Genomic DNA, 12046 nt, shown 5'->3' on the forward strand with positions numbered 1-12046 from the left:
TCCTAGGTATTTAATGGGTTTTGGTGCAATTGTAAATGCGATTGATACCTTGATTTCTCCTTTTGTTGCCTCATTATTGGTGTATAGAAATGCAGCCAATTTCTGTGCATTGATTTCATATCCTGCGACTTTGCTGAATTCATGCATCTGTTCTGGTCGTTTTTTGGTGGAATCTTTTGGGTTTTCCATGGAGTATCATGTTGTCTGTGAAGAGTGAAAGTTTGATTTCCTCCTTGCTGATTTAGATGCCTTTTATTTTTTTGTGTTGTCTGATTGTTGAGGCTAGAACTTCCAATATTGTGTTGAATAACAGTGGTGAGAGTGGACATCCCTGTCGTGTTCTTGACCTTAGGGGAAAAACGCTCAGTTTTTCCCCATTGAGGATGATACTAGCAGAACCCACCCATCCATTTAAACTCTGCTTGGGCCTTGTGAAATTTAACCTTCCAGCTTCAGAAATCACTCACCATCCAGGGCTTCTTTGGTATATTAGCTCTAGTCTCCAGCTGTTAAGACAGACACAAATGAGAATTTATCTCTGTCGGTTCACATGGTCGCTTGAACACAATTTGATGCTCTTTAATGACTGCTGAATTACAGCATGGGTTTAAAAATAATTGTTGAGGCAAAATTCACATAACATAAATTTAAATGTTTTCCGATGAACAGCCCTGTGGCATTGAGTACAGTCACAATGTTGTGCAACCACCCCAAAACCTTTCCATCACTCCAAAGTAAGCCCCTCACCCCTCAGCAGTTTCTTCCTCTTCCCTCCTTCAGCCATGGATGTGCATTCTGTGTCTATGGATTTACCTTTTCTGGTTATTTCGTATCAGTGAGCTCACACAATATGTGACTTTTTGTGTCTGGCTTCTTTCACTTAGTTTTTGTTTTGGAGGTTCTTACTCATTATATTTTGGAGGTTCTTTCATGTTATATGAACATGTAAAGTATTTCATTCTTTTTTAAAAAATTTATCTTTAATATTTGAATGTTTCCAAATATAGGCTAGCATTTTAGATGTAGCTTAGAGTGAAAAGTCTCCAAATTTTGAAATGGTTAAAGTATAAATGTAGATTTATTATTTGAAGAGTAAAGTGTACTAATTAATGGTGATTGTAGTACTTTATTTCTGTTTTAAGACTGAATAGTATTCCACTGTATGTATATACCACAGTTTGTCCATTGTCTGTTGATGGACATTTGGGCTGTTTCTACCATTTGGTTATTGTTAAATATTGCTTCTGTGAAGATGCATGTTCACATACTTGTTTGGGTTCCTGTTTTTAGTTCTTTTGGGTATATTCCTAGGGATGGAATAGTAGGACCATATGGTAATTCTATGTTCAACTTTTGGATGAACCAGTAAACTATCTTCCACAGTGGCCACACCATTTTACACAGCAATGTACAAGGGCTCTAATTTTTCTACATCCTTGCTAACACTTGTTTGCCTCGACAATAAAAAAAAAAAAAGCCGTTATTGTGGCAAACCTCATTGTGGTTTGATTTACATCCCTAATCAATAATGATGTAGAGCATCTTTCCATTTATTCAGTGGCCATTTGTGTATCTTCTTTGGAGAATTGCCTATTCCAGTCCTTTGCCCATTTTTTAATTGGGTTGTCTTTTTGTTGTTGAAATCAGGACTTATTTATATATTCTGGATTCTAGACCCCTGGTACATATCTTTTAACATTAGATCTCCCTGGCTCGACTTTGTTCTCCCTTTTGTAATTTTTTTTAACCTATGGTAAATGCTGCCAGGTAGGAGATGTCTGAAAAAGGGATCTTAACAAGTACTGTATTAGTGACTGGTTGTGGGGACAGTCATGACAGCTATGCAAGGTATTTGGAAACTGTAGAATGTGACACAGCTGTAAGGTGGAAGGCAGGATGCCCCTTTTGGTGCTTTTTTGCCTTGTCCTTATTTTGGTTTGGTAGATTCTGTGTGTGTGTGTGTGTGTGTGTGTGTGTGTGCGCGCGCGCGCACGCGCGCGCACATGTGTGTGTTCCTAACATTATAATTCATAGTTAAGAACCTAAGAACCATAAATTTCAGGTTCGGAGAATAACCAGGGATGTTTGCTTTTCAGAGTCATCCTTTCTGAACTTCCACGACTCAGACTGTGAACCCAAAGGGCCGCCACCCTGTGACTCACTGCTTTCCCTCAACACTGAAAAGATCCTGGTACGCATCTTCTGTCCATGCTTCTGTCTTTATGACCTAAAGTACAATGACACATGTTTCAAAAGGCACAGGTCACCTCTGTTTATCAACTAGTTGGTTCTATTTGCATAAGATAAAGATAGGTCATCTGGTATTTAGTCACATTACATTATTATGACTTATGGATTGAATGGTTGATCATTCTAGACCTTGGCCTTTTTACTTCTCAGTTCCAAGGAATAAAGGGGAGATAATGGCTGAGCCTTACTCCTAGGAACCTAATGTATTTTAAGGTATAATATATTATTCTTCCAGCTTTTGCCTGTGTGGATATCTTTTATATCTATGTTTTTAACTGTCAGTACCCGCTGAACTGTATAGGAGGCCTCTCCACTCCAGGGATGAGTTCCTGGCACTACATAACGTCTGTCTCTGCCTGTTCACGGTAGCACGTACACTCCTCCAGCCTAGCTGCCTCAGGTGCAAGGCTCTTTTTTTTGTTGTTGTTGTTCACACTTAATTCTTTGAGGCTGAGTTGTTCTTTCAGTGCCCAAGGTGAACATATTTTTTTCTCCAGGCCTTTTCCTTCAATATCCACATAGATACTGTTTGCTTCTTGTGTTTAAAATTTCCCTTTAGGTTGCTCTCTCTTCTCCAGATAAAGCTTTGCCTTTGCATGTGAGAACTACTGAAAATGGGTAGAGTTTGCAAGCCAAAGAATGATCAACAGATGTTACCTAACTCATTGCATAGCGATCAACTCGATATATGGAAGAACTTGAATTAGACTGGTCCCCAACCAGAATGGGCTAGCTTGTAGTGAGTTGGCCACCAATGAAAACACTTAAGTAGAAATTGGGTAATCCCCACCTTGGGGAGGGGATTAGATTCTTAGAATTATTAGGGACCTACCGTCTTACTGACAGTAATTCAAATATTTTCTCCGTGTTGCATTTCTAGTTTAAGATGGCACTAGCTAGTAACCTATGGGAGAAAGCTCATCAATCTTGGCCTTTCATTTTCCCTAGGTTGAAAATATGGGAGTTCGACTATTCATTTCTTCATTAATTCTCCAGATATTTATTTTGCACCTATTATGTGCCAGGCGTTGTGCTAAGTAAGTACTGGGAATAATGCCACAGTGAGCCAGCTAGCCTCAGTCCCTGCACTCGTGACTCCTAGTCACTAACCAGATAATTATACAAATGAACATAGAGGTATAGCAAAAGATCAACATAATCTCCCTTTAAATTAGGGGGGTCAGGTAGGACAGTTTTCAGAACTTGAAGCGTAAGCAGTGACCTGAGGATGGGTTGGAGTTGGTGTCCCAGCAAAGTGGGGCTGTGTGCATTAACGTCTTTGATTGGAGCTTCTCCCCACTGTCCACAGAAGATATCTACAGATGCAGTATTAGGTGGGAAAGACTTGGGGCGCTTGGGTGGCTCAGTCGGTTAAGCGTCCGACTTCGGCTCAGGTTCCGATCTCACAGTTCGTGGGTTTGAGCCCCACGTCGGGCTCTGTGCTGACAGCCCAGAGCCTGGAGCCCGCTTCAGATTCTTTGTCTCCTTCTCCCTCCTGTTCCTTCCCTGCTCATGCTGTCTCTCTCTCTCTCAAAAATAAAGATTATAAAAAAATTTTTTTAATAAAAAAAAAGTGGGAAAGACTCTTTATTGATAGAAGTTAATTTGTCCATATTATACTTTTCTGCCCACTTCTGTTAGATGCTATTTCTAGTAAAATAAAAACACTTTAACTCAGATATGCTCTTCAGTATACTCTTGATGTTGCTGGGTAATGATTTCTTTTTTTTTTTTTTTTAAGTTTATTTATTTATTTTGAGAGAGAGAGAGACAGAGACAGAGGGAGAGTAGGGGAAAGGCAGAGAGAGGGAGAGAGGGAAACCCCAAGCAGGCTCAACACTGACAGTGCAGAGCCCAACACAGGACTGTGAGATCACCACCTGAGCTGAAATCAAAAGTTGGACGCTTAACTGACTGAGCCACCAGGCGCCCCAAGTAAATGATATCCTTTTATGGGATTTCATTTTTGTTTTCTTCCTGTGCCTTTCTGCCCAGAGCCTTGGCAAATGGGAAACTCTCACTGAGTACTGGATGAAACAATTAGACCTTTTTAAGTACTAAAAGCGATATTCATAGACTCCTTTCCTTGGCTATACGTAACTTACTAAGCGGAAAAGTATTTTACATCTGCGTGCTTATCTGTGACCGCCTAACAAAGAGGAGAGCCTCGTGTCTGGTCACACGGGATGTATGTACTGTGATGCCTTCACATGTTGTTACATCTGCCGCTTCTTAAGTCTTGCGAGGATCTCACTGTAAGGCTCCCCATAGCTGTGTGGAAGCTTCCAGCTATAGAACAAAATGCGAAAGAGCTGAGAGACTTCCTCTCTAGTCATCAGGTTAAACATTCAGTGTTAAACATTCCCATAGTAGTAGAAGTTTCAGATGTTCCATTTTGTCTGGAGTCCTGCATGGAATGAAGTGCGCATTCATCCCGACATGGGATGCCCTTCTGGCCTCTAGCTTTCAACCAGTGTTTTAACCAGAGGTAGATTATTCTTGACCTGTTTCATAGGCAGACTAAATACCACGCCGTATCTGAGTATCACTCTAGATTTTGAGATTAAAGGGAGTATAAGCGGAAGTGCCTTGTTACTCTGTTATTTGAGTCCATGAAGTCCAAGAGGCCACAGTTCGTCATCTGCTCATGACCACCAATCATGAGCTGGAAAGCACAAACAGCAATTAGGAGAGACTCTCCTGTAAAATTATTTGGCCATCATATATGCCTACAGGCATCCGTACTATGCATTTTTAAAAACAGAAGAACTCAGTTAATCAGGACGCCACTGAGTTCTAATCCTGTGGTCTTGCCCAAAGCCGCAAATCTTCAGTCCCTCACTGTCTTAGCTTCTCCTGTCTCTGTGTGTGTACAAGTTTTAATTGTGTCTTAGGTGAATCTCACATGAAGTGATCATTTTAACACGTACCCTGGAGGCTAAGCATATCCCAACTTAGCATCAGCAGTTAAATCTTCTGGGGAAGTGGCCGCTGTAGCGTTTGATGTGATTTGTCTCCTGCACCCTATAGAGCCGTCATTTCCCGTGCTGCCTGTAAAATCACTCCGGTTACTAAGCAAACTTACTCATTTTGTCTGCCCCTAGTTTCCACTTTTGGTTTCGTTTTCCTGCCAAATGGGCATATGTCTGCAGCAATTCTTTGTAGCAATTTACTGCATTGAGCAGGATGGAGATGTTCACCATCTGCTGTGCACTTTCTACTAGAATGTCTTGTTTCCTGCTCAGATTTTGTGGGTCCCTTTCTGGCGTCATCTCTGGACAACTGGTAGCTCTTTTTTCTAAAGTATTTTTAGAGTTTACAAAGCAATATTCTATCATCCAGCCGCGTCGGAGGACCGATCGCTAGAACGTGATCCTCGTAACCTAATCGAGGCCATTAAATAGTCTCTGAAAACATGGAGGGAGCGTGGAGCAGCCAGCAGGATAAATCCCTATGGGAGCGAAAAGAAACTTGTTCATAGAAACAGAACCACTAATGGTAGGGAGGAGGCAAATCAGTTACACCATAAGCTATGTGCTTGAAGTACACAATTGGCATGACTTAAAGTGCACCTTTTCTCACTTCCATATGAATCAAATGTAGCTTCACTTTGTAAAAATACAGGTTTTCATTGCAAGCCTCGTCTTCATTTGTGAGAAGCTAACATGTACGTTTGTTTGTTTTTATTTCAGAGCCAGGCCAAGTCTATTGCAGAACAAAAGAGATTCCCTTTTGCCACGGATAATGACAGCACAAACGAAGAGCTAGGTGAGATTTGAATCTGGGGGAGGGGGCGGCTCCTGGGGTATTTGCCTAGAATTTATATGATTCGATGCCAAGCAGGTAGGCAAGGTGGTGGAGTGGAAAGAACACAGACACCAGCTCTGCCAACATGAGTGGTGTGATGTCGGGTAGGACATTCAGCCCTTGTGTGGGTCCGTGCACCCTATGTCAGGATAACATGAAATAGAGAAAATACAGTAAAACCTTGGATGGCGAGTAACTTGTTCTGCGAGTGTTTCGCAAGACGAGCAAACATTCCTAATAAATTTTAACTTGATAAACGAGCAGTTGTCTTGCAATACGAGTATTACGTGATGCCGAATGTCACATGATCACAACTGAACCAGTTGTTATTGAAATTCACTTTGATACACAAGTGCTTTGGATTACAAGCGTGTTTCTGGAATGGGTTATGCTCGCCAACCAAGGTTTTACCGTGCAAGGTTTGGAGGAAATGATCGGTAAGGACGTTTCCACCTCTGTGTTTCTCTGGAAAGTAATAATGATGGTCATGAGCCCTTAGGAACGGTTATCATTCATTAAAAGGTCACTTGGGCTGTCATCAAATAGGAGCCGCACAGAAGTGAAAGCCGAGGGGACTCACACCTACTTAATCTTCTGTGTAATAAAATAGCTAGGTGTGGGTTAATTTTACCGGGAGGCCAGTCAGTTATTGTTGTGAGTGTAGAAAAGTTGAGTTCATTCAGATCTGCAGAGGGGTCCTGCAAGTTGGCTGGGTCGTGGCATGTTTTAAAACAGTCTGGTTTCGGGGCACCTGGGTGGCGCAGTCGGTTAAGCGTCCGACTTCAGCCAGGTCACGATCTCGCGGTCCGTGAGTTCGAGCCCCGCGTCAGGCTCTGGGCTGATGGCTCAGAGCCTGGAGCCTGTTTCCGATTCTGTGTCTCCCTCTCTCTCTGCCCCTCCCCCGTTCATGCTCTGTCTCTCTCTGTCCCAAAAATAAATAAAAACGTTGAAAAAAAAATTTTTAAAAATAAAAAATAAAAAATAAAACAGTCTGGTTTCACCAGTGTCTGACGTGCTTTGGGTGTGTCTCATTCATTGCCTAGTCAGCTTACACTTGAAGGAGTGGAAACAAAATTGAAGACCAGACTGAACAGTGCAGCTGGATGGACTTCCCATAAGCACGTGTTCCTACCTGGTACCTGGTGACCCGAGGCACCTTTGGGAATTTTTTCTATCTTATACATAATTATTTTATCCTTTCTGTGGCCATATGCATTTTGTATTAAGACTAAGCACTTCAGGATGTGTGGCTGGCTGAGTCAGGAGAGCACGTGACTCCTGATTTCGGGGTCGTGAGTTCAAGCCCCACATTGGGCCTAGAGCTCACTTAAAAAAATAAAGACTGAGCGCTTCTTGTATTGGCTCCTTTGCTCTGTTTGTGCAGGCAATTAAGAGTTGACTGTTTTTAAAGTATTAATCACTTCTTGGTGTTTTTCTTTGAGTGGGCTTTGAGAATTAATTGCCTGTTAAGAAATCAGATTTGGCCTTTTCTGAAATCCTTGGATCTGTTCAGCCCTGTATTCACATACTAAGTGATGTAATTAAAGGCCCTGACATGGCTTAGGATCTTTCATATCACAGCATTTTTTTTTTCTTGGAAGAACAGCTTCTGTCAACACACACATTGCCAGGAGATGTAGAATTCTGGTCAGTAATGATTTCTGTGAGAATTCCGGTGTTCTCTTTATGTCTTTGTACTGCCACAGCAAAATTTGGCCCTGATACTTATTTATATCTTTGCAAGATTTGGATTAAAAAAAATTTTTTTTTTTAACGTTCATTCATTTTTGAGAGACAGAAACAGCACGAGCAGGGCAGGGGCAGAGAGAAAGAGAGGGAGACACAGAACCCAAAGCGGGGCCCGAACTCACGAACCATGAGATCATGACCCGAGCCGAAGTCGGACGCTTGACCAACTAAGCCACCCAGGTGCCCCGAGATTTGGATTTTTTTTTTTAATTTTTTTTTTTAACGTTTATTTATTTTTGAGACAGAGAGAGACAGAGCATGAACGGGGGAGGGGCAGAGAGAGAGGGAGACACAGAATCTGAAACAGGCTCCAGGCTCTGAGCGGTCAGCACAGAGCCCGACGCGGGGCTCGAACTCACAGACTGCGAGATCATGACCTGAGCTGAAGTCAGACGCTTAGCCGACTGAGCCACCCAGGCGCCCCTGGATTTTTTTTTTAATGGATTCTTTTGGGCTTTTCTCAAAACACATTTACCATTAGAAAGATTTGAGAGCTGAGTTTGATTTTATTTGAGTGGGGTTCAACAGCCAAGCCACGGAGAACAATTGAAACATGTCCCCAAGTACAGTATTTATCCCCTCACACTGTATTTGTTTTTATGGGTCGCTTATTCTTTTGTTCACTCGACAGATATTTACTGATTATGGGGAGATGGGTAGGAAATTCGAAAAATTTAGATCTGAAAGGAACCTAAGAAAATGTTCTGCAGGCTTGTTAGGCAAGACCCAGAGAGTAATGAGAAGTGACTGAGGTTCCCGTGATCACCGGTGTTTGGCAGAGCGAGAACCTGAGCGCCTATCTTGGCCTTCCAATACATCACCGTCCTCCTGCATTCCAAACAGGACACGTTTATATTTCAGTCCCTGTTCATGTAATCATCAGGAAAGTCAAACCCTTTTGCAGTCCAGCCCAGCACACGGCAGTTTCAGTACAGCCGTGGTCTACGGCAGGGTATGTGTCTGGAGGGTGGGTCCCAGAGCGGGCAGCCTGGGGCCTGTGTCACTGCGCATTCTCTTCAGACAGTTTGTTTAACTGCACTAAGTTTCCTTTCCTTGTCTTTGAATGGGGATAATCTTTGTACCTGCCTCGTTGCACTCAAGGAGCAAATGAGTTAATACATGGAAATGTACAGAGTGCCATGCACGTTACCCATTACTGTTGTTTTTCCCGCCTGCTGCTCCTGGCCCACACCCCAAGGGTGTCTCTGGCCATCTGCTCATCTGATACATCGGAATGGTATCCATTCTTCTTATTCTGAATATGAGTTTGACCGTAATTTCTCTTTTCAAAGAAATTATGGCAAAGACAGCCCTCTTCGTTTTGAAGAATGCCCCCAAAGCTCTTGTCTTGTTATGACATTCAGTGCTTTTCAGATTTGCCTTTTTCAGGTTAATTATAAGGATAGTCTCTTTCTGCATTGCATGTTTTCACTACTTTTAACTGGCAGGAAATTTAAGCTCTTCACGACAAGAAAAGATTTAGTTGCTTGTCTCCTTGAACACTTGTTAGGGCCTAGAATCAGAGTGTTGCAGTAAAGCTTTGTTTGCAAAGAAATGTGACCAAAATAGTATTGTTTTGAGCGAGGAATACAGTTTTTTGAGGGATATTTGGGGATTTAGGGAGTTAGGGCAAGTTTTAGAGATGAAATGTAATGTAGAATATCAATAATATATTCTGGTTTGGACAGGTGAAAAAATGGAGTCCAAATATTGCTGTGTTTTAGGAGGTTGTCATGGCTCTAATTTCAAAATACCGCTTACCTACACAATTTGACTGGAAACTATTCATCTTTAGTGTATATTTAGAGTAGTGTTTTGGCGGTATTTTGAATACAAGAAGTAGGAAAAAGACTGTTGCACTGCACTGTTGTGAATTGGCTACAATGAAGCATTCTGCTCATATGTATTAATTTGAGCCTCTGTTTTTGTCCTTACTAGGCAACTGGCAGTAAGTTCAGCACCACCACTGCCCCCCTGCCCCCTCCCCCAGCCCCGGAATTGAGACTTGTGCTGCTATTTGGGTGTTTCTCTTAACTTTCACCATAAAACCACATTGTCATGTTATGTGGGTTTTGTTGAGGCTCATTACTAGCTCTTTTGATGTATAGGTGGGAAACATCATAAAGGTTATTTGGTATTTGAAAGTGAACAATGGGCTTAGAAAAAGATAATTACTTCTGTAGGCAATGTTTTATAGATGGCTTTAATAATTTAAATCTAGAGAGCACCAGAAGACTGATAGCAAGTGGCGAGTGGTGGAAGGAATTCAATTACATCTTCTTAACTTCCAGGTTTTCTTTAACTGCTTCTAGCCCTTGGAGCTGCCTTTTAGGATTCAGCGAAGCATTTAGTCACCGATTCTGGTGTGAGATCCTTTGTTCTTTCTTTTAATATTTTTGTATTTTGTTTCATAGCTATTGCTTATGTGTTGATTGGCAGTGGTCTCTATGATGAAGCCATAAGACATTTTTCAACAATGCTTCAGGTAATTTCTCTTCTTAATTATGTAATTTCAAGTTTATAGTCACAACAGAAATACAGGCTTATGCGTAAAGTGCTACAAGAATACATTGACTTTAAGGTTATGTGAGAAAGTGAAAGAAATCAGCCCTGACTGAGCACTTTCTTGGCGGAGGCCTTGAAACACTGCTTTCATTGTCATCTTTGCAGTATTACTTTATTTTAAAGGAGGAAAATGAGATCAAAGGAGGTCAAGCCATTTGCTGACAGTCTCCCCACCATCAGCTAGAAGAGATGGGACTCAAATGCAAGTTTAAAAGAAAAGAAAACCATTAGCTTCCGTTCACTTTGCCCTCTACCATGCCATCGCCCATAAGATACGGATGCTGGACATTCAGGTTCACTTTCCGTGCAGGAGTTGATCTGCATGGTTCCACTCGTGGGTTTGTTTCTCCCCTTGAAGTGTAATTGTGAGACTCCTCAGTGGCAGCATTGAGCCTTCACTGATTGATGGCTGCATTAAAATCTGGTTAAGATAAAAGGCTTAAACAAACATGTGTAAGAGTTGCAGTGGAGACCCGTAAAATAGCCCAACGTTGTTAGCCTTACACCCTTATCTTTATTTAACGGTGTTCTTGTAGATGCTGACCATTGCCGATTGTCGATGTGTGTGTGTCCAATAGAGTAGTGCAGTGAAGAAGCATGGTCTTTAGAGTTAAAGACTTATACCCATGTTCTAATCCCCTCTGCTGGTTGCTAGCAAGTTATTTAGCCTCCTGGCATATGGGGATAATAACCATTACCTCCAAAAATATTCTTGCTAGGTTTAAATGACATATTCTGTAAAGTACTTAGGACTCGGTGCCTGGCACAGAGTAAGTGCTCAGTTCCTTTTAGCTACTCAAAGCACCATTCTAGCATATTCGTCTGTGCCAATACAGTGAGAACCAACAGATAATTTACAATCCAGCAGGTAAACTGAATTTTAGAATACTCATTTGGGAGTTTCTGCACCACTTTTGTTTTCTTTTTCGAAACATGGAATTGATTATATTGACAATCGTGCCTTCATCCTCGAAATCCCAGAGATTCAAGCCGTTGTGTGTTTGAGTGCTCATATGGAATAGCATTCTTCAGCAGAGTTTGAAGGATGAAGGGTAGATGATTAATGTTAAAAATCGCCTTTCTGTGAAGCCTTGCAATATTGGAAAATATAAGCAAGCACTTCACACAGTTAGCACTTGGCCCTGGTTTGAAAGGGAGGTTTTGGTACCTTTATAGAAGCAAATGTCAGTTAATCTCTGGTAACTGATAGCAGAAAACAGTGCGAGCTTTCAGACATATTATCAATTCATTCGACTTTTTGAAAACTATTTTTACCATTGTAGTTGAAGGCAGTATAAGAATCATAAAGAAAAAGTTTAACAAAAAATTTCCTAATTCTGCCACTGTACCGTTCATTGAAGTTGTTTTGCGTATGACCTTTCAAAGCGTGTATGCATTCGTGTTTTATAATCTGAATACACGTAATATTTCATATTACTTTTCACTGAATTTTATACTATAAATGTTTTTCAGTAAGTCTCTGTAATCTTATGCTTCCATTGGCTCTATGCTGCTCTTCGTGTTGCCCGTTTATTGTTTTAAAACGGATTTCTCTTGCCATTGCATTCAGAAAGTAGATCAAAATTTCTGTGTGTCCAGGCAAGGTCTTAATATACTGATATTTGACATAGCATTTTCATCAGTCTGCGATACAATGGGCTGCTTTCAAGTGGGA

The 12046-nt window shown here is 41.3% G+C and overlaps 1 protein-coding gene across 6 annotated transcripts in view; it reads left to right on the plus strand.

Annotated features, from left to right (window-relative positions):
• TTC13 (tetratricopeptide repeat domain 13) overlaps positions 1-12046 on the plus strand; it is an 80154-nt gene that overhangs the window by 17029 nt on the left and 51079 nt on the right. For all 6 annotated transcript variants that reach the window (XM_025915061.2, XM_086679690.1, XM_086679691.1 and 3 more), the window contains exons 2-4: positions 2097-2191; positions 5943-6018; positions 10221-10291. In XM_025915061.2, the coding sequence (XP_025770846.1) occupies positions 2097-2191; positions 5943-6018; positions 10221-10291 (242 nt within the window). The remainder of the gene's footprint in view (positions 1-2096; positions 2192-5942; positions 6019-10220; positions 10292-12046) is intronic.

The sequence above is a fragment of the Puma concolor genome, chromosome D2 (genome assembly GCF_028749965.1).
Source record: "Puma concolor isolate L17-30 chromosome D2, mPumCon1.1.hap2, whole genome shotgun sequence".
In the NCBI taxonomy this organism is placed as follows: Eukaryota; Metazoa; Chordata; class Mammalia; order Carnivora; family Felidae; genus Puma; species Puma concolor.